Source organism: Pleurodeles waltl, chromosome 9, assembly GCF_031143425.1.
Source record: "Pleurodeles waltl isolate 20211129_DDA chromosome 9, aPleWal1.hap1.20221129, whole genome shotgun sequence".
Classification (NCBI taxonomy): domain Eukaryota; kingdom Metazoa; phylum Chordata; class Amphibia; order Caudata; family Salamandridae; genus Pleurodeles; species Pleurodeles waltl.
In genome coordinates, this window is record NC_090448.1 from 750,405,859 (window position 1) to 750,429,336 (window position 23,478).

At 44.6% G+C, this 23,478-nt stretch overlaps 1 protein-coding gene across 6 annotated transcripts in view; it reads left to right on the plus strand.

Moving 5' to 3' along the window:
• Positions 1–23,478, plus strand: part of EHBP1L1 (EH domain binding protein 1 like 1) — a 239,038-nt gene that overhangs the window by 147,747 nt on the left and 67,813 nt on the right. For 2 of the 6 annotated variants that reach the window (XM_069207889.1, XM_069207891.1), the window contains exons 7-10: positions 1,792–1,827; positions 2,560–2,655; positions 4,034–4,517; positions 21,720–23,475. In XM_069207889.1, the coding sequence (XP_069063990.1) occupies positions 1,792–1,827; positions 2,560–2,655; positions 4,034–4,517; positions 21,720–23,475 (2,372 nt within the window). The remainder of the gene's footprint in view (positions 1–1,791; positions 1,828–2,559; positions 2,656–4,033; positions 4,518–21,719; positions 23,476–23,478) is intronic. The other 4 variants (XM_069207892.1, XM_069207890.1, XM_069207893.1 and 1 more) reach the window with 3 other exon arrangements.

The window sequence follows — 23,478 nt, forward strand, 5'->3', positions numbered from 1 at the left end:
AGACCCCTAAGGAACCAGTATCCTAGGCTCCGAAAACACCAGTATCCTAGGCCCCTAAAACACCAGTGACCTAGACTCCTAAAACACCAGTATCCTAGACCTCTAAGAACCACTTCCTAGACTCAGAAAACACCAGTATCCTAGACCCCTAAAACACCAGTAACCTAGACCCCTAACACACCACAATCCCAGACCCCTAAAAAACACCAGTATCCTGGACCCAGAAAACACCAGTATCCTGGATCCCAAAAGCGCCAGTATCCTAGACCCCCAAAACACCACTATCCTAGAGCTCAAAAGCACCAGTATCCTACACTCCTTAAACCCCAGTATCCTAGACCCCTAAAGCACGAGTATTCCAATCCCAGAAAGAGCCATATTCCAACCCAGACAGTCCTTTCAGAAAGCGCTGTCTAGCACTCCCAGCCAGCAGGTGCTACAATAAGATTATATTTCAGCCTAGGCAGGAGGTTTCAATGCAGAAGTAGCAGTCTAGACCCTGGCAGTAGGAGTCAAACTGAAAGAGAAGCATATCAGTCCCGGGCAGCATGTACCCACCTAGTAGCAGCCTTCGTGGACCCACGGCAGTGTTTGTCATTGTAGGAATTTTTCTTGTCTGGCCCAAACTCCCCCTCACTATCAAGCACAACCTTTGTATTGCTTTGCCCGACTGATGTAATAACACTTCTTTTCTCTTTTGTTTTTGCTTTCTTGTTTCTGACCTGATTCCTGGTTTGAATGTGCATGGATTTCAGTAGTGTCTGAACAAAACCTGGTACATTTGGTTATAGTGTATGTGATATTTAAATATTTTATCACATTTGAAGGTGTCACTGTGGGGTTTGTTTTGTACAGCTGTGCCGAAGCTGTCCCCTGCCCACTAGAATGTATTGGGGCTCAAATCAGGAATAGTCACATTCAGTTTGCATTCAGGGTTCCCTTCGCTATGAAAGCACTGTCCCTTCCAAAACCAAATTGAATTGTATATGTTTTGGTTGTGTCCTATTTTCTCTTCAGACGAGGTATTTAATATATATATTTCCTTAATTGAGCTTATGATGTTTGCTCTTTTGATGAGGGTATAATATTCTCTCTTTGGATCGTTTGTGTAATTTGTCTTCTAGGTGCAGGGTGCATACAGCGCTTCCTTTAAATGGAGCACGTTATATAGCTTCCTTTGTATAGGAGTTTAAACATTTCCTTTTGCGGTCTCTAATTTGGTCTCCTTATTGAGGTTTGATGATTTTCTTCTGGATGGAATTGTGATATGTTTCCCTTTAGATGTGTGTACCTTTTTCTCTTGGGGCTTATTGTGCAATTGTTTCCCTTTAGATCACAAACTTGGTATTTCTACGTTGGAAATGTGTATTATGTTCCCTTTGATAGGTGGGTACTACTTTCCAGGTTGACAGGGTGCCTATAATATGTCCCATTGGCACCAGATGTGTGGTATTTCCTTACTGGAAGGTATTACATGTCTGCCCTAGAGCATGTGTGTGATATTTTTCACTAGGAGTGTTAATGTAATAATTTCCCTTCGCACGAGCTTGTATTGTGTTTTTCATTAGACTGGGTGTACAAGTATTTTATTTCCCTTGCACGCCATCTTTTTCTTTCAGACTAGGTTTGTATCATATTCACCTTTGGACTGGTGCAGCTTTCCTTATTTAAACGAGTTCGTGCCATTTTCCTGGGAGCATTGACTGTGTTATATTTCGCAACATAAATGTGTCTGTGCTTTTCTGTTACTCTTGCTTTCCTTTCTTTTTTCCTTCTCTTCTTCTTTCTTAGGTTTTGTAAAAAGCATCTTGTCAGAATACTTTACAGGTAGGCAGCCTCTGTGACCTCTAATGCACTGCAATCAACTTTCTGATTTCATAGCTCTGATTTTTGTATCATTGGCTCTCTCATTTCTGTATCTCTGTCCATTACCCTAGTATTTGCATTTCATTCACCTGTGTCTCTCTGATCTTTATGTCACTTGGATTCATGTGTTTTGATAGTTATGTCTTTCTTATACTTTTCCGTATGTAATACCAATTATATGTCTGTGATCTGCCTCAGTGCATCACTCTAAAACTTGCTGTCTCCCTGCATTGTTCCAAGGACCCCCTACGATTATATCTCATTCCCCTACGATTACTTGACACTGTGTTGCCTTCTATGCTGCCTATTACAACTGCCTTGTCTCTTGCGCTCACACTCATCTTCACTGTCTCCCCTTTGAACTTAAGCATTATACAGAATAACTTCTCTCCCTGCAACCCTGAACCCTCTCTGCATCCTTCCTTGCTGCTCCAGCCCTCCCTCCCCTTTGTCTATATACCCAGTCTATATTTCGATTAGGGGAGTGACAATATACCTTGCCTTCTCCCTCTAGATCCTATTGTCTCTCACAATTCTTCTCTGCCTTCCCATACTGCCATCCTCCTGCTTCTATTTCTTTTTTCCAAATCCTTGCCCTCAACTCCATTATTTCTGTGCCTTCCATGTGTCTTAGTGAGATCAGTAACTATATACCTTTTCGACACCCCGTGGTTCTTTTCTGTGGTTTCACAGACACCAGCAGAGAACTGAACACACTGACTGAGGAAGAGGAAGATCCTGCTCAGCCGGGGACCAGTAAGGCAACCCGTGGGACTCCCCAGGGCACAGGTGAGACACCACATGCCTTCACAGTCACTTAGAGATATCATTGGACCATTGTCATTTCTGTGGCGCAAGTGCTTGAGAAAACACGTGAAGAAGATTTTAATCCAAGCTCTCGCACTTATTCTGTGGCATACTTTTGGTCCTGCATAAGACACTCCAGTCATGCCAGAAATGATTTCTGCACTGTACGTTGTGCAAATGTGCACTGGCATAGCGAGTTATAATTGCACGAATTCCATTGAAGATGATAGGCGCCTTCTCCTCTGGTTGCATAGTAATACAAACAATAGCAAAGCCAGTTGGACTCACCTTTTGGGACCTATTGACTTTGTCAGTGTTTTTTTAACAATGCAGTACAGCATCCCTGATACTGTGCAGCATGGCTAAAGAGCCAAAATGGAGCTATGGCACAGCTGCTGCGGCTGCATTGTTTTGAAGGCGATGAATTCTTCAGCACACGTGCACACACCTACATAATTAAACTGGCGCATTTTTTACTTTTTATTTACCGATTCAAAATGGATTGGTAAATAATAAATAAAATAAAAAAGTAGAACAAAAGCATTTTTTCCCAAAAAGCAGGCGGGGAAGCATTACAGATGTTGGAGGCTGAAGCACACGCCTACAAAATTAAACTATCACTGTTTGCTGTATTTACCGATCCAAGACTGATTGGTAATTAAAAAAGCAGCACAAAAGTGTTTTCTTTTTTAGAAGAGCAGGTGGGGGAAGCAACGTGGAGGGTGGGGTGAAGAAGCACACAGGCAACAGAAAGCATCTTGGAGAGTGGGTCGAGAGAGCAATGTGGAGCTTGAGGGACAAGCACCAGGGTGAGAGAGATCAACGTTGGGAAGAACAGAGCACAGAGGCGAGAGAGCAACCTGAGGGCAGATGAGTGAGGGAAGCACACGACGGAGACAGCTGGAAAACACATGGACCCTTTTAGAGTGCTTAAGTAAAAAGAAAAAAGTAGTTCCATAGAAATGAGTAATGGAATTAAACAAGTAAAGGGAGGGACAAACACAGGATGGACAAGGCAAGCTATTAAATAAAAAGCAAGCAAAAGAGTGACAATATTGCCAACCAATGGTAACAGAAAATCAGATCTTTAATCCACTTTAAGATATGGTAAGCTAACAACAAGTCCTTTGCAAGAAGACAGCTACACTGGCTAGAAGGCTTTCCCTAAAAAGAGCCAGTCACTTGGGGCTGCTGAAGTCTCTGCCTGACACAGCTGGTGCTCTGGGTACTTCACACCTCATTGTCCCCTGCTGCACATTGATAGATATACCCCTTCATTTCTCATTCATCACTCTTGCCCCAAGCCTGTCCTGTCTATCCAGCACCCTTGGCTAGCTTAAGTTTCCTATCTCTGTCTCAGGTGGCACCACCCAGATCCTGAAATCAGCAGAAAGCAGCGATCCTCAGCAGGTGCGGGAGAGGCCAGCCCTGCCATCTCAGCCACCCCCTCAAGTTCGTCACGCCTCACGCCCCCCGTCGGAGACTCCTGCGAATGCCAAGGGAGCACCTGAACCACAGTCCCAGCATGAGTTGACTAGTGGGAGCTCCTTAATAAACAGAGTAAGTTGCACGGAGGAACTGCCTGCCTCTGAGGGTGTTAAGCTTAACAAGCCTGCTGTTTTGAAGCGCCGTTCCCGGGAGTCTCGTTCAGAGACTCCAGTAGAGCCAAAGACCTCTGCACCGCCTGTGATGTCAACAGTTCGAACCAATGCAGCAAAGGTAGAACGTCAGCAAGAAGCAGATATCCCAGGGTGCCAGATGGACACAAGGGAGACGGACATCTTACCAGAAGATCCAAAGCGAAGGTCAGCACCCGGGGGACAGGCAGCGGACGCAGAGGACAGGTGGGTGTTTTGCTTCCAAACCTTTTTTCAAGTTGTTTATTAATGCCATGGCATTTACCAGAAGCCTGTAAAATGTAGCAGATGTCTAATCATATACAGGTCAGTTTATTCTTATTCTTGTGTATGTTATAAAGTCTTTACTTAAACATAGCAAGTCATTATATCTCTCTCTGAACGCATTATAAAGGCAAAATAGTGTCTGATTTGTAAACTGAAGGTGGCCTAGAATGGCAAACTTCTTAACGGCGAACCTCATTTAAAAGATAAAGGATGCAGTCTTTTTGGGATGATCTACTTTCCATTTTTGTAAAAGCTCTGGCATGAAATCAAGACAATAACAAATGCTTTTAATATTTCAGTTAGTACTTGGAATGCTTTAAGTTTTATAAAAAGTTTGTTTTATTTGCTTTACATTGCTCTGTTTAGATTGTCTTTGGCCTCTGTCTTGATAGTTAGATGTCTAGTTCTTTGTGGCTGCTAACTAGAAGCCCTTTAAATGTGCAGGGTACGTGTGAGCTGATAACTGGGGACAAAGTTTATATGGCGCTCTGAGGCACTAAATCATTGCTATTTTTGCACCTGTTTATGTTTTTTACATTGTGTTATAAAACGTGTGTTTTTTCTGCTTTACCTTGCTCTCTTTAGATCATTTTTTGCCGCCATCCTAAAAGTTAGCAGTCTAGTCCTTTGGGGCTGCTAAATAGAAGCCCTGTAAATATACAGGGCAGCACATGCACGCAGCGGACGCATGCAGTATACACCCCATAGGAAAGCCCGTCTATGCTTGCCCGTGCCCGACTGGGACCAAGGCCAGGGACCCCTGCCAGTTTTCTTTACTATTTGGACTTGGAGCTTCTCAATTTAAAGCAAATCAGTCCTCTTCTTGATTGAAAGGTTGCTTAGACCTTGTGGCGAGCAGGCTTACTTAAAACCATCCCCCATACAGTGTTCTCTTATTCCCAGATCACCTAGTCCTACTCTGTTCAGCTGTCCTCCTCTGCTTGCCCACCCTAGCAATTCCTATCATTCCCTAAACATGACTGTCCTCAATGCCATGTCATTAAAAAAGCGTAGCCCTGAAATCTACATCTTGCTGGAGGAGAACTCACTAGATATACTCCATGTTACAGAAGCCTGGCTAGATAATATGTCTATGCCTGATATTCTGAAGGTATTACCCTCTCAGTACATCATTTTTAACACCAATAGAGGCTCTCACAAGAGTAGGTTCACAAAGGGACCACTGCGCCCTTAACTCATCTGTTGTGCTCTGTACCACTATTCCGCAAGCTGACAATATGAACGTAAAAATGTAATTTTCCTCTTCCTGTCTAGTGTGCATGGCCGTATAAAGGCCACTGCACTGCATTCCCAATTTTACTAACTCCTTCTTAACTTACTATGCAGCTTTGGTATGTCATATAACCATCTGTCGGTAGTTAGGGATTTAAACTTTTGCTACAGCCCTTCCTCAAAATCCAAGAACAAAGAGTTCTCTGACCTCATGTCCTCTTTATTTTTCACGCAATAGGTGCAATTGGCCGCTCGTTGTAAGGGGCTTATTATAGATTTGGTATGGTCACACAGCACACCCATCAAGAAAGTCTTGGTTCTCCCTTGCATATGGTCAGATCATCACCTCCTTAAGTTTGAAGCATTTTAAAGAATTGACACTGCTTTAAGTAATGCATGCCCCAGTATCTTCCACTACAGGAGCAGGGTGAATCCCCAGGAAATAACTAATACCGTCTGCAAAACCTGCCCAGTCCCCACCCCTTTGTTGAACAGACTTAGGTGGGGTTTTCACCAGGCTGCAGAACGCCAGTGATGTACATGTTCCAGAACCTAGTTGAATGATGTGGCCTCCTTCTAAGCACGCTCCGTGGTTCAACAGTGAATTTAAAGTGACAAAGCTCAGAATATGCCAACTTGAAAGGCAGTGAAATAAGAGGTATAGCAATTTAGAAATAGAACATTTTAGTGAGTGTTTGCACCTCACTACCAGATCCTCATTTTATTCTAACCACATTCATTTAGTTGCAAATAAACAAAAGGAAACTTTTAAGATATTAAACAAAATCACTTACCCCAAGTGAGGAACCTCCCAAATTCTCTGTGATCAATCATTTAAGGATGTAATTCCGACCACGTCTCTGCCTCAACAACTAGGGGAGAATGTGGACTGTGGCACCATTAATTCTCACTCCTTAGTTCAGTTTCCCCAGCTTCAGCATGAGACTTATTTCTCTCTTAATGCTGGATCCCTGCCCCCCTGCCACTCTCTGAGCTCTGTCATAACAGCTATCCCTCTGTTACACCTCTTGACGAAGTCTCTCACTCGGCATTGTCACTGACATGTTTAAAGCTACAGTGATACTTCCTTTGCTGAGGAAGCCAAGCGACGATCCTAAGCTGCTGAAAAATTATCGCCCCTTTTCAGTTCTCCCATATGCAGCTAAAATTGTAGAACTCAGTGGCTAAGCAGGTTTCTTTATTCATCCAAATTTCTTCATCCATATCAGGCTTGTTTCCGCCCCGGCCCACACTACAGAAGCAGTGATGCTTTCTAACTTTGATGAGCTACAATGAGAGTTGGGTTAGGGATGTGTCAACACTAGTTCTCCAAAATCTAGATAGATCTATCTATCGAACTCTACTGAATGGTCTTAGGGCAGCTGGTCCATCAGGTCAGGCTCTGAGTTGGATAGCCTCCTTCCTAGGAAGCCACCCACTAGAAGTGCACTTAGTCCTGCTTTCCTTTTCTTAGACCCGTGTCATATGTGGGGTACTATAGGGCTTAGCATTATCTCCATTGCTGTTTATTATTTACATCTTCTCATTGATCTCAGCCCTGACTTGCAGTGTTTGTAGATTCTCCAACTATGCTGATGACTCTCAGCCCAACTTCCGACTTGAAGGTAATGCACAATCCCATCAGCAATTTCAGTCTACCCTGCAGTCAAATTGGAAATGGATGGGCACTAAGTCCCTGAGTCCAAACGCTGATAAGACTGAGCTGGTTATTCCAGTTACAGGACAAATCTCCGGCCAAACACCTGCTGTCCATCTGTGCTCGGTGCTTCTTCTGTCTTAGCAGCCTTTGCCAAAAGCCTGGGCGTGGTGGTAGACAATCAGCTGTCTATGATTCCCCAAACAAGGCAGTCATAATGAAGTGCCTTGACCTATTGAAATCCATTAGGAAGGTTCCTCTTCTGTCACCCAGTGCAGAGAAAGTGGCTGTTGCAGTGGTAATTCTATCCAGACTGGAGTATGCAAACTCTCTGTATTTGGGTCTCCCTGTAACCTCTTTACATGAACTACAAATAATTCAAAATACAGCAGCAAGATGATCTGTAAAGTGCACAGATATGCTGGTATCTCTCCTGCCTTAATGGAACTTCACTGGCTTCCCGTCAAACAGAATACCTTTGTTAACATGACTTGTATTATTTACAAATCCTGACAAGGCTCTAGCCTTTGTAGCAAGCAGAATTAAGAGATATGGTACTACTCAAGCTCTTAGATCCTCTATTGCTACCCAGTTGAGGATCTATCAGTTCAAGTGACAGCAAGCAGGGATCAAGAGCTTCTCTGACATGGACACCTTCTTATGGAAGTCTCTCCCTTCCTCTGCCCGTCCAGAATCTAACTTCCTTAGGTTCAAGAAGCTTTTGATGACCTGGCTCTTTAAGCAAGCTTTTTTATTAGCTAAATCCCTCTCTCCTTTCCCTCCTGGTTGTCCCAGCGCCAGCAAAACCCTTAGGTGTAGGTCTGCTCTATAAGTGTTTCTAACAAAATAACAACATAATGTAACATAACATAAACAGTATAATCTGCCTCTCTAATTTGTAGACTAATTGCAACAGTTCTTCTTGCAAATTCATCCAAAACATCCTAATTATATTGTTTAGAAAATTGTAGTTTCAAAGCTACTTCATAATGTTCTTCTGCATTCAGCATCTTTGGCGCACATATGTAAAAATGAACACAATGAAGCAAAAACATTTCAAAGCAGCACTGATATTCATATATAGAAAAGGGAGTCAGTGAGGCAGTAAAATTATTGAAACAGGCAAGGGAAGAGAAATGGATGGAAGGAGGACGAATGTTGAACATAAACTATAGCCAGTAACCAATCAGATCAGGATGCTGTAGGGCATCCGTTTACATTGGTTTGCATGTTCATTTTTGCTGCCTCCAGTTGGCTCACTATTGGCTTGTTCAATATTGTCCTAGTGGTATGTGATATTTTGCCACATCGTCCATACTCTCTTGCTTTATGAGCAAGACCAGATTTATCTTTGAATCGGTGACCCATTGTCCATTTGTTTCCTTTTAAGCCGTAGCTGTTCAGATTTCATTCAGTATTTGTTGTTGTAGACAATAGAATGCACCCTCATTTCTGTCACATTTATAGGAGTCTTGTGCAAGACTCTTCATGCCACTTCATAAGTACAAGACTGTGTAAAATATCATTTGTGCGCCATCACTTTTGATGTCACATCTTCATTTTTTCTCCAGTGTTTTTAAGTTTCACATATTTAGAGGATTTCATATATAGCTATGGAAGCAAGAGCCTTTTTTCTTCAGATTTCATATAAAGGACACATATGTGGTATTATTCATTGGGGTTCTGAGCACCTCATTCCAAAGAATGTATTTCACTTCATAAAGTTTGCTTGCAAGTTTGTTCCTGAAGTTTTGCACAGCACTCTTCCAGCAGAAATTTATATTTTAAAAGTGTTGGCCATTCATATTACTAGGAAAATATCTTTTTGGAGGCAATACTTTATTTTAAATCATTGAATGCTTTTGTGATTTTAAGCTCATAGCACAAGACATGAACTAGGTTGTTAACATTCAGCCATCTACAAACCAATGTGTAATGAATGGTAATTTTTCTGGATGGGAATTCTACTGATATGACTCTACAGTCCATCTTAATACGAACTGGTTGAGCCACTTGCTGCACGTTCATACATTTTTCATAGAATTGCCTGTAGAATGCCCCCACCGACAACAATTGTTTTTGAATGCCCCACATATCTGTCCTATACAACAAGACATTGTGCATTTTTGCATGAAGAATCTTCCTTTTCCCTTGCAGTCTTTATATTTGCTCCCTACTTTTTTGGTGCCGCTTTTCACATCTTATCTACAAGCTCCACCTTCTCTGCTGCTAGCATAATATGTTATGGTAATGAGTGGTAGAGTGTGCAAATGACCCAAGTGGCATCCAGACTCCGAGGAAGGAGGTGCAGAGGGTTAGGAGGGGAGATCCGTCAGTAGGAGTAGCAGGGATTAGTTGAAAAGCCATGCCTTAAGATTCTTCATGAAGAGACAAAGATCTGGAGTATCTGTGATGGAGAGAGAAAGGTTGTCCCAGAGTTTGGAAGCCAAAAAGGAGAAAGCCCGGGCACCCAGTCTGGCCTTCTAGATAACTGTGGATCTTACCAGTAGAGAAGAAGTGGACCTCCATGTGCAGGAACGATGATGTAATTTTAATTTGTACCTAAAATATAATGGGCCTATATTGGAAATAGCTTGATGGGCAAAAACAAAGGGCTAACTTTCGGAACACTTTTTGACCGGCAGCAAGTGGAGGCTCTGAGAAGAGGGGCGATAGATACTAGGGGAGCAAGGCTATGGGTCTGGCTAGTTGTTAAATTCTGGACAATCTGTAGTCTATATATCTGGAGATAGAGGAGGCCCAGGTAAATAGAATTACCATAACAAAAGGTTGATGTGATGAGGGGGTGATTATGGTTTTCGTATGGATGCTGGGAGCAGAGGCAAGATTTTTCTGAGCACCCGAAAAAGGGTAAAATTTGTGACGGAGACCTGACTGGTGTATTTGGCTAGGGATAATTCACAATCAACAAGTAGGCCCAAGCTCCTGACCTGGTAGAAGAGTGGAGAGAATAGCCCAGTCAGCCACCAGGTCCAGCCCTTTGCCCTCTTGCCAACGAGTAAAATTTCAGATTTGTCACTATGTAGTTTTAGGCACTTGTCATTCATTTGGCATGCAAATGCACCCAGGCAAAGACAAACCCGGAGAGAGTAAGAGTCGGATTGTCTGAAATTGATACAATTATTTGTGTGTCATTGGTGTAAAAAACTAGGTTGAAACCATAAGATCGGACACGAGCAGCCAATTTGAAGATGTAGATATTGAAAAGTGTATGGCTGTAAGATGATCACTCTGGCAAACCACATGTAACTTTCAGTGCCTTCGATTTCAATGTAGGCATGTGCACAGTCTTTTATCAGTAGGATAGAAAGGAGTTTAGCCAACAGAGAGCCCTCTTGCAGACATTCAATTAAGAAAACCTGCTACTGATTACACAGTAAGACGTTTGCTGTTATTTCCAGTTCCAGACATAGTCCACAGTATCTATTTAAGTAGTCTCCTTGTGCAAGGCACTTATTATTTCTTGATTGTTCTTGCAAGTATAGATTCATTGTGGATTTCTCCAGTTTCTCCCATATTTTATTTTAATTTACTATGGCAGATAAGGAAGAGGAAACAAATGTTTGTTTATTATACTTCTTTACCCAAATAATACTCACTTCCTTCCCTACCACTCAAATGTAAGGTACAACCCCTCAACAGCTTCCGATACTAAGCAGCATGCCATGTGACATGCTCTCATGCGTCTTCTTCCCCCTTTGTAGTCTTCCCTGTTCATATACTTCCCTTCCTCTAACCCCTCTCTACCATCCTGTGTCCCTTCTTTAGCAAACTGAAGCAACATAATAGTATATTGACACTTCAGCCTGTGCCTGTCAATTCCCTGCAACTACCACAGCGCCAAAAGGCAGCTCATGGCAACATGGCATTTCCTCAGCAAAACTCCCATACTGCGACCATGCTTCAGTAGCTAGATGATGCATTGTGAGAGAGACCCTGGAAATTTGTTAAAGCCTCTTAAAATGGGGAGATTTGAAAGGGAAATGATTTACTTGTCACAAGTAAAGAGTACTATATAGCATATAGAAAGCACCATACGATTTGGGAAAGAGATATGGCCCTAGCTTTGAATACAGTATAATAGATGTTCAGATATAGGGAACAAAGGTAGCAAACCCCGAAGATATGGGAAAAGACAAAGAACAGAGGCACAGACACAGACACCAAACAGAAGGAGTAAGACAGCACATCCTGGACAATAGAAAGAGAAGTTCTCCAGCATTGGATCTTTCACATACTTGAATCACTCCATGTCACAAGTCTAGGAATCCCCGGTAAATTTATATAGCAGTTAACAGTGTTAAAATGGCCATTGACCTCAACAATAGTGTTTGATTAGTGCACATCCACCTCATTGCAGAGCTATGTACTCCCTCTAGAGGACTCTATAGCTCTGGTTTCTATGGCACGTCTCCTGTGAAGGGGAACTCTGCTATAATCTGTAGTTGACATTATATTGATTATTACTTGGTCCCTCTGGACTTCAGCTAGCCTTGTCTTCAGCTTTCAGCAAATTGTTAGCTATTTCTGATGGATACTTCTAATACTTCTGATGGCTGGAGCTGTGTTTAGGTGCCACACAAGCGCACTGAAGCCAGTCCCTTTCTTTCTGCACCTTTGTACACATATCAGAAGCTACCTCTTACTTTTTCCTCATCAGTTGATGAACTTTGTCTCTTCAGTCAATCTAAAAGTCGCCAACAAGTGGATTCGGAAGGAGAAGTTCCGGATGTTAGCTTTACATCAAATTTATCCCCAACTTCACCCGGGGGATTGGCTTTGTTCCATCAACCTTCATGATGCATACTTCCACATTCCCATTGTCAAGAACCATCAGAAATTTCTCAGATTTCTGGTGGGGCACGACCACTATCAGTATGCAGTACTACCATTTGACCTCATCAGCACCCAGAAAATACTCTAAGTCATGGTCTCAAAGAGAGATGACGTACCATATCAATCTCCTCGAGCTCAGCGCAGTTCACCTAGTGTTCAAGGCCTTTTACCCATCATTCACCAACTACACCCTGCTTGTTCAGCTAGACAATACAACCACCATGTACTACCTGAACAAGCAAGGGGGCACCAGTTCCATAGCCATGTCACTAGAGGCCCAGACAATTTGGAAACAGGTTTTGGCCAGGAGCCTGAGGGTAACGGCAACTCATCTCCCAGGCGTACAGAATGTGCAAGCAGACGCTCTCAGCAGAGCCCTCGGAGAAATTCACGAGTGGGTCTTGCATGAAGAAGTAGTTCAAAGCATCTTCCACTTGTGGGGCGCTCCTAGCGACCTTTTTTCCACAGCGTAAAACACAAAATGCAGCGGCTTCGCCTCGGGGTATTACCATCCACAGTCACTGGGGAATGCCCTGTCAATCGACTGGTTAGGCAAATTTCTCTACGCTTTTCCATTGATTCCCCTGATCCCGCCAGTCCTGCTCAAGCTGTTCCACTCCAAAGCCAAGATGATCCTAATTGCTCCAGATTGGTTCCCAGACCTTCTTCACCGTTCACAGCGTCCACATCTCAAGCTGCTATGCAGGCCTGATCTACTGACAAAATAAAGAGGATTGGTAGTACACCCCAATCTCTCCTCTGAATTTGGCGGCATGGCTCCTGAGCTAGTGCAGTATGGACATTTGAACTTGCCACAAGACTGCATAGGGATCCTCAAGGAGGCTAAGCGGCCTTCGACTCGATCTGCTGACGCCTTCAAATGGAAGAGATTTTGCATCTGGTGTCCCTGACTACTTGCCAAGAGAATGTGATTTTACCGTACCTTCTCGACTTGGCTAAATCTGGCTTGCAATTTTCTTCCATAAACTTTATTTGGCTGCTCCTACTGCCTCTTTTTTACAAATCCCTTTCATAAAGGATTTCTTAAATGGGTTGAAGAAGGTTTTCCCTCCCATTAGGTGTCCCTTGCCTCCCTGGGAACTCATTATTGTGCTTTTTCGCCTTATGTCGGATCCCTTTGAACTCATCCAAAAAGCTTCCTTACAACACCTTATGTGGAAAACAGCTTTCCTGATAGCGATTACATCAGCTCGCCGGGTGAGGAAAATACAAGCACTATGTTCTCATGAACCATACTTTGTCTATCTGATAGAGACTTCTTTTGCAGATTCCTTACCTTAGAATTTCCCCCAGGCGTCAGACTGAATCCGGAGATTTTTCTTCAAGGAATACCCTTGCGTGCCGGTAGGGGACGCTGGTCGACTCCGTGGGCGTTGTTGGCCTCGTAGTCGCCTTGATGACGTCAGGAGTAGTACATAGATGCTGCATCAGCACAGTGTCATCAGTTTCTTTTAACGACTTTCCACGCCAAAGCGCAGAGCTGCTAAGATCACTGAGATTGGTGCGCCAGAGCTTTAAGGACCTGAAAGGGGAAACCCTGTCCCTAGAAATCAATTCGCAAGTGGGGAGGATGGGTGGGTCGGTAAGGAATCTGCAACTAGAATATGTCTCTACCAGATATTTCGTTACCAAAGGTAAGTAACTTGTACATCTGATAGAGACTTCTAGTTGCAGATTCCTTACCTTAAAATAGATACCTAAGCAATGCCATCCTCGTAGGTGGGCTGCAAACCAAGATCATACTAGAAAGTCCTGCAGGACCGAACGCAGTGGAAGCAGCAGTCACTCTGGTGGAATGAGCGTGCAAGCCCTCATGGGGTTGCTTCTTGGCCAAAGGGTAGCACATCTTGATGCAAAGAAGTATCCATCGAGAGATGGAATGTTTTTGTACCGCCTTCCCTTTCTTCGCACCCACATACCCGACAAAAAGTTGATTGTCCACCGGGAAATCAATAGTACGATTAAGGTAGAACGCCAATGCTCTTTTTGGGTCCAGGCGGTGGAGTCTCTCCTCCTCATGGGAAGGATGTGGGGGTGCGTAAAAAGTAGGCAGGGCGATGGACTGGCCTACATGAAAAGGCGTAATCACCTTGGAAAGGTAGGAAGCCTTTGTGCGCAACACCACTTTGTCAGGGTGTACAGACAAGAATGGAGGTTTGCGCAAAAGGGCCTGAAGCTCACTCACCCTGCGAGCAGAAGTGATGACCACAAGGAAGACAGTCTTGAAGGTGAGGAGCCGTAAAGGACAATTGTGCATCAGCTTAAAGGGAGCACACATTAAATAAGTAAGGACAAGTTTGAGGTCCCACTGAGGCATGATAAATGGAGTGGGAGGAAATGAATGGGTGAGATATTTTAGAAATATACTCACAATAGGAGATTTAAAGAGTGAGGGCTGATCAGGTAACCTAAGAAAGGCCGAAATGGCTGATAAATACCCTTTAAGGGTGCCCAAAGCAGAGCCCTGCTGGGCCAAAGAAAGAATGAACAAAAGAACCTCAGATAGAGGGGCAGAGAGGGGATCAACAAACTTGTTGGTGCATATGCCACAAATTTATGCCAACGACAGGCATATACTGTTTTGGTGGAGGGATGCCTGGCTGCCAAGATAACATCACAGACTTCCGGTGGAAGATCAAAAGTCGTCAACTGGCGCCGCTCAATCTCCACTCATGAAGGCAGAGATTGGACAGGTTTGGATGGAGAACTGTCCCCTGCTGCTGCAACAGAAGATCCGCCCGACGAGGCAGTCTGAGCGGAGGATCGAGTGGAGGTCAAAAGAAGACTTGAGCAAGCCTTGATGTGGTGTTGATTCTCTTCATTTCTCAAAGGAGTTCATCCATTTCAACCCACAGTGAACAGAATAATCATGACGAAAGATGTATCAGTGAAAGTACCTGGTGTCCTTAAGCAAGAATTGCAAGAAGAGGCCTTTGCTCAGAGGCAGAGAAGGAGCTCTGTGTAAATATCCTGGAACTGTGGGTCACCAGACAAACAAGCAGTGTTGATCACGATGGACTGGCACAACCTAAATGTACAACATCGCAAAACAAGGAGGAACAAGGTCCTGTTCATTATCGGAAGAGACACAGGTGTGATGGGACTGACTGTCAGAAATGGAGTAGATATTCCAGTAGAACATCTTTTTGGACGCAAAAACAACCAGGCAGATGCACTTAGGTACTCCCTTTCAAATTGCCATTAGTAGGAACTCCATCAAGGCAAAGTAAAATATGTATTTTGAAAGTGGGGCCAGCCAGTGATAGACCCATGTGCCACCCAGCAGGTTCAGTGAACTTGGGTTCAAGGGCAGTGCTTTTTCGATGACAAGGTCGAACATGTTTGTTTATGCCTTGTCGCCATTTCTCCTCATCCCAAGGGTGCCAAGGAAGATGAAAGCAAATCACTGTTTCCTGATTCTAATTGCCACACCACAGCATAATCAGTTCTTGTGCAGCTATTTATTGAGGCTGTCCGTTCATTCACTGATCCTGTTGACGGGCCACCCTCTCCAGACGCTATGGAGAGATTCTACAGCACTGAGCTTGACACTATGGTTCCTGGGTATACCTTGAGACTGCAGAGAAATTTTAGCACAAGTATGTGCACTGTCCGCTAAGGCTTCGAACAAGCCGCACAGCTCAAAGAATATGTTGAATGTCAGGGCCGCCCTGGCGTGATGAGGGTGTGTGGAGGCTGCCCCGCAGTGGCCGGTCGGTCAAGCAATCAGGGATCCGTGTGGGAAGGAAGACAGACAAACAGGAGGGAGTCCGATCACTGCGACCTCAAGCGAGGTAGGAAGTCGCTTGGGTGTATCCAGTGTTCCAAATTGTCCCAGGACAATGCGGATCCTCTCCTCACACCACGTTGGAGGCCAGGCGCCGCTCGTTCAGTGCTGAGACATGCCGTGGGAGAAGCTGGGGTGTCGCTGACGCTTCAAGGCGAGGGGTGCACAGAAGACCAATTTTTGGGGCCTCTGCTTTATTCAGTATGCTGATTCTTTGCTAATGAGGCCCACAGGGTATCGGAGCATGAGCTCTGTGTATCCTACTTCATTGGCGATTTTTTAAATTTTGGATCAAATGGAGATGGGTTTGATGTGGTCATGGCACTTGAGGTCGAGCCTGAGCTTGACCACAAGATTGTGGGTTCTTTTGAAGGGGAAATAGATCATATGACTCTTAGCCATGAGCTATCAGTAATTATGTTCATACCCCTAATTCTATTAAGCTGTCTTTACCCAAGGTTATATGTCTATACAGGTTTTGTATAGATTTCTTACATTTCTTGTTGAGATTTTATGGGTATGCGAAAGAAGCCACAAGGCAATGCTATTCAATATGTGCCTGCGCTCTACTGTCTAACCTTCCAGATAGGTCACAGAGTGGAAACTCGAGACTTAGGACAAGAGAAATAACTCCTTGATCCCACACAAATTTCATTTGATATTTAATACTTTGTACCACCATCAAAGCCATGTATTTAGGCATATTTTCCATACTTTTTTCCTTCTTTTCCATGAACAATTTTATTAGGCATGGAGATGTCTCTTAATGGACAAAGTCTTACTGTTTAGAACAGACCTTATACCAAGCTTAAAGTGGCAATTTCAATGGATGTCAAATACTAAACCCCCAATGAATAACTGTGTGGTCTTAGAAATGTGTACCCACTATTCTAAGAGAGGACCTGTCCCTCAGCCTTCTTCCACACTTGACAATGACTTAAAGGCTAGGTAATCACAATGCAAAAATGGCAAAACTAATAGGTCTCTCCAATAAAAGAGCTATTGGCTTTGGCAATGTATTTTTGCCATGTTGTACACCAGTGTGGCTGCTGTTCAGCATGGCTAATAGTTAGTGCTGTGGAGTGTCGTAGAGTGGAGTGGGGGAGTAGAGTGTTGTAGAGTGGATTTGTTGGAGTAGAGCATGGGGAGTAGAGTGTCATAGAGTTGAGTAGAGGAGAGTAGAGTACAGGGGAAGAGAGTGTCGTAGAGTGGATTGAAGTGGGATGGAATAGGGCGGTGTGGGTTGGAGTAGATTGAGGTAGTGGGGTGGATTGGGGTAGAGTAGAGTGGATTCAATTGGGGTAGAGTGGGTGGAGTGTGGATGATTGGAGTGGATGGACTGGATGGGATGGATTGGATTGGAGTCGGGTGAATTGAAATGGGGTGATATAGTTTGGTTTGAGTTGTATTGGAGAGGGGTGGATTGGATTGAATAGAGGTGGATTGGACTGGACTGGAGTAGACAGGTTGAGTGGATTGAATTTGAGTGGGTTGGTTTATGATGGATTGAACTGGTGTGGGGTAAGGTGAATTAGATTGATGTAGGGTAGATTGGATTGGGGTGGGGTGGATTAAGATCGTTTGGAGTAGGTAGAATGTACTAAAGTGGGTGGATTAAGGTGGACTGGATTTGACTAGAGTGGGGAGGATTAAGGTGTAAACTGTAGTAGCATCGGATGGAGTGGGTGTATTGGATTGGAGTGTGGTGGATTGGGTTGCGGAGGATTGGATTGGAGTGAGGTGGATTAGACTGGAATGGGGTGGAATGTATTTCACTGGGTGGATTAGGTAGGACTGGATTGGAGTGGGGTAGGCTGGATTGGAATGGGGTGGATTGTAGTTGGGTGGGTTGGATTGGAATCTGGTGGGTTGGATAGAATAAGGTGGATTGGGCTGGTGGTGGGTAGTTTGGAGTGGGATGAGGTGGATTGGACTGGAGTGGGGTGAGGTGGATTGGATTGGGGCTGGATTGAACTGCGGTGGATTGGATTGGTGTGGGTGGGGTGGATTGTGGTGGATTGGAGTAGGGTGAATTAGGATGGAGTGGGGCAGACTGGAGATGGGCAGACTGGAGTGGGGTAGATTGTTTTGAATTGGAGTGGGGCAGATTGTTTTGGATTAGAGTGGGACAGGCTTGAGTTGGTCAGATTGTTTTTTAGTGTACCAACTTGTCATGCCACATCCTGGTTACCACTAAAAGGACATGTTTCCGTACTAGAATGGTGACTCCTCTTGATTTGCGATAAAACCTAGAGTGGAACACCCTTGAGAACCCCCTGCATGCACAGAAGGGACAATAGTTGCCCATTAAGTGTGTCTCCTGCATCAGGAGTATGTTTGGGTTGGTTGAATGTGCCGCCCCATGCTTAATTTTGTCGAAAAGACTGTTAATGTTCCATGAAAGAACATTAAGTCTCCCTATGAAGGTGGTTTGAGGTGTATCATCCATTTGTCCAAGGGAGTGTCAGCAACATCAACAATGCCTGTGATCTGCATGCAAGCTTAATTTGTGACAGCAAGTTTAGTGATAGTGAGTGGACAGGAACTAGGTCATAACAAAGGCTACCCCAACGACTCCATACTTTGCCAACTAGAAGTTCCTGTTGTGATGTAACTAGGAACAGTAGCCAGCTGGGCTAGCCTGAGAAGTACATCCCCCCTTCCATGAAACCCCCATCCCCAGTGTGACCCAACCCCACCTCCCCATCAACCTTGGAAAACAGAATGTGATACATTAAAAAATCACCGGACATGGATTATCAGCCAACCCAAGTCACCACCACGCACTTTCTTAAGAAATAGATGGACTTTTTGCAGTACTCAATAGGACAGGTCAAAACGGAGGCTCCTGAGAGGATAACAGAGGGTTGGTTGCTTCAGTATCATGCATGAGATCTGTCTCTCTTGTGACAACCAGCCTCCCTGCTGAGGATCCGTCCGTGTCAAGCAAGTGAGCCCTGAATTCCTGTCATCGATCCCGGCTTTGTGGGGCTGTTCACTGTCCTGAAGGCCCTCCATCTCCACAGCCTAGTTAGCCTCCCCTCCCTCAGCTACACTCCCCTCCCACCACATAAAATGAGCCATGGCCTCTCAGATTAGGACGCTCCTCCGCCCAAACCCAGGCCACTTCTGGCGAGTCAAAGAATAGGGTCTTGTCTTGGAAGATGACTTTTAGTCAAGCAGGAAATAGGAGCATATATTGGATGCTCAGTTTTTGTTTTACCTCTTGATAGGACCTCCTTTGCTGCTGAACTTTCATAGTATAATCTTGAAAGACCATCACTGGGGAGTTCTGGAAGGTGAAAGCTCCAATCCCGCATGCCACCCAGAGATGACATCTCAGTCAGCATAGTTGAAAACTCAGGTAATGACGGGATGAGGCTGGGGCAGGAGGCTTCATAATGAGGACCCTGTGCTCCCCTTCTATTAAGAAGCAGGGTGACACCTCAGTGGCAGGCACCCAGCTCTTCAGCCAGTCAGAGATTAATGTGGGTGGAGTGATACCCTCTGCTCCCTCTGGGATGCCCACGATGCATAGGTTGTTACGTCTTGACCTTCCCTCAGGGTCATCCACTCTGGCTCCCAGTAGGCAAAGCATTCTTTACAGAGATGCAATTCGGGATTCGAGTGACTTGGCTGTGTCTTTGGTTTCAGAAACTCAATCACTTCTGTAACTTATTCCACTATATTCCGCAAGTCTTGCAGAGTTAAGGATAAGTCCACTTTCATGTCACTCATTTTGCCTTCCATAGTTTCCTTTAGGTCCTGAATGCCTTGAAGGATATAGGCTGTTTGCAGCCTTTCTGACTTGACCTCTTCCCCTTCTGCAGCACCAGCCTTGTATGACAACGTTGTTTGTTTGGTGTATTTGTCTACCTTTTGTTGGGCTGTGGAGGCAGAGGTTTTGTCTGGTGCCTTAGTGGGAGGTTGATATGTTGGTGTTAGAGTCTAGTATCTTGGGGTCAAAGGTGTTGAGCGCTTCTGGTGATCTCACGGATATTACTGTCCCCTGTGTGAGTCCATGGTAGAGGGTGTCTCAGACAGATGGGACTGCCTCCCCCTCCGTAGAGTTGCTGCCCCACAATGCTTCCTTTCAATCCTGGGCAGTGCAGGGGCCCATGCTATTTCTCAGGGTCCTCAGCAAGGGGGTAGCCAAGCTGGGACGCAAAGCCAGGGCCCACTCCTCTACCAGGAGTAGAGGGTGCCGCCAACCAAGGGTGCTCGCCCGGGAGCAACCCGGCGCAGTAGGGGTCTGACAGTAGAGGCTGACCAGGTATGACAGGGTGTACTGAATCTCAATAGCACCTACACAGCGCCAGTGCCTTAGTAGGCAGTTCGGTAGTTGCCGTCTTTGTTCAAATGGAGTTTCCATCCTTCCCAGCAATAAGAGGGCCTCACGCCCTGATACATTAATTTGTAGAAATCTTGTTCAAGTCTGTAGAGTCAAGCCTCCCAGTAAACTACAATCAGCTCAAGGAGTTGTGCCCCATCCGCAATAGCTGCCTCCTTTTGTGAATGCGGAAGGGGTCTTTCATGCTCCTAGATGTGTCAAAAGCTGCTCGTGCCTCACCTAGGTCCCTGGAGTGTATAGAGACAATCCTGTGAGCGAGCTGTGCAATGGCAGAAGTCACTAGTTTTCCTGCTGCCTGCAGCAAAGCGCCAACCGTGCCTATGGGGTAATGTCAGCAGTCAGTGGGCCAGTAGATTATGAAGCGCTCAGCATGCCAAACTCTCCCCTTCAGCCCGTGGTCACTAAAGCAGGTCCGCAATGTCGAGCTGGTGTTGTCTGGCTGTCCCTCTTGCAGTCCTGCCAAGAAAGAGGGACCCCAGCCAATAATGGCCACCTCAAGGTGAGTTCAGGCCTCAAGACTCTGGTCACGATCTCCAGTGGGTCAGACCACCATTTCTACCCAGGGTGCCTGCAAAGAGATGTATGGAGGTGCTCCCCTGGCTCCACCACTCACAGTGAGGAGCCCTCCGAAGTTTGCCTGCCTCTCGCAGACAGCTGGTCTTTCACATGGCAGCCTTCCATTGTGCAATCATCTCTTGGGAAGCAGGATCTCTTGCTCCACAGACATCCGTGATGTTGCTGCGTCCATGGGATTGACCTGGGCTAGGTAATTCCCGAGGATCTGTGGCATAAGACGGAGTATTGGCATGGTTGCATGGAGTTTTCTGACAGAGCGGCCTCCGACTTCTGGGGTTCTTGATCCTTGTGCCCCCTTTTATAATGCCCACCTAACCACCACTTCATCACCTATACTATGCTTCAATTATGCACACGGTAACAGAAACGTTAAGAATAGTGCAAGTATGTACTAGTTGATAATGTGACGTGGGGATGAGGTCTTTGTGTGAAGAGGGACACCTCTAGAAGAAAACTGCTAGGGCTATTTAAGTGCCAGCTTTCTTTTGGAGAAACATCCTTGCTCTATTGAGAAATGATTAGGAGCACTGACTCTTCATAAAGGTAACTTTTCATTCCTTTAATAGTCTACTGTTTGAGTATGTATGTTTCTTTATGGAGGCGTAGAGGTATAGAAGTGTGCTTACTTTTGTTATAGAATTCTATTTCTCCTTTCTTCAGGTCCGATCCAGTATGGAAGACAAGAGAAGACCATCCTCAACCTGCTCCAAGGCTTAAGAAACCTCAGATTGCGAGTCATCTCAAAGAAGCCCCAAGTACAGAGCCAGAACTGCCTGCTCCTCAGGTGGAGGGTGGAAAATACACTTCTGATATGACCCACGTAGTTGTAGTGCCTGAGTCTCCTTCTCCTGTAGAGTTACCTCCTGTGAGAAAACGCAAGCAGAAGACTAAGACTGAGGATAATCCAAAACCCATTGATGATGAAGTTCACATACATACCAGAGTCTCTTCCCAAACTATTTTATCTGAAAAAATGTTGCCTTCTATAGCACTGAGTATTGAAGGAGTTAACAAGGAGGTGATTTATCAAGATAATGTTGGTATGAAGACTGTTAAAGATGTAAGAGTGGTGGAAAATCTTCCATCTGTAGAGATTCCTGATGAAATCATTGAGGACAGAGTTAGAGGAGATGCATCCTCTAAAGTAGATACTGTGGTACTGGTTAAAACCAATGTTGAGTTGGTGGAAGTGTTCCCTTCCATAGAAATCCCTTCTTCGGACAAAGAGATTAAAGGTAGAGGAGGTGAGACTTACAAAGAGGATGGTAGGGTATTGACATCCAAATATATTGGGATTGTGGAAGAGTCACCCAACATAGAGGTGGCAACATTGAACAGTGAAAAGAACCATAATGAAGTTTCTTTTCCAGAAGATTCTAGTTTTCCAAGTGCACATCCAGATGAGTTTGTGAAAGAGATATCCTCTATTGAGATATGTCCTCTGGACAGCCAGAAGGAACACACACAAGATTCTTCTCAGGGGCAGGATGTGTTACTGAGTACAAAACAAGTTAGGTTGGTGGAGGAGGTATCATCACCACAGATGTGTTCTTTTGAAAGTCATCAAATTCACACACATGATTCTTCTCAAGGAGATGATGAGTTGTTGTATGGAAAAGAAGGTGGGTTGGTGGGCAACCTATCTCTGGTAGATGTGCCTGTTTTGGACAGTCAGGAGACTCATAGAGGAGCTGAGTTGTCTGAAAAGGACCTTGATTACCTGAATACAAAATCAGTTAGGGTGGAGGAAGATTTGTCTTACGCAGATGTACCTGCTTTGGATACTGATAATACTAATAGACTTGACTTTTCTGAGGTTGATGCTGTAGTCCTGACAACAAAAGCTGTAGAGTTGCCAGAAGAAGTTTCTAGTGTAGAGGTTCTTAACTTGGACAACGTAATTATTAGTAGGGAAGTGTTACAAAAGGGTACAGAGGTACTGACTAATAAGGACTTTGGATTGGAGGACAGTTTACCTTCTACAGAGGTACAGACCATCAATGATGATGAGAATAATAAGGGAAACCAGCTTTCTCAAGAGGATGCTAAGGCTATCACAAACATGACATTAGTCGAAATTGAAACTTTTCAGGAGGATGCTGAGAAACTATCAACAAAAACTATGCATATTTTGGAAGACTCACCTGCTCTACATATGCATACCATGGACAACTTGGAGAATCATGGAGAGGTTGCAGAGCTACCCACTAAAAATGCTATTGGGAATGTAGAGCATGCACACTCTTCAGTAGCACATGTTATGGACAATGAGAAGAATCATACAAGCCCATCTTCTCAGGAAGATGCTGAGGTACGAGCATTGATGGAGAACGTGTCTTTGGTGAAAGTGCCTTTGGACCTTGAGAAGAAGGGTAGAGGAGAGGAGACTTCTCAAGATGGTGCTGAGGATCTTGAGGTA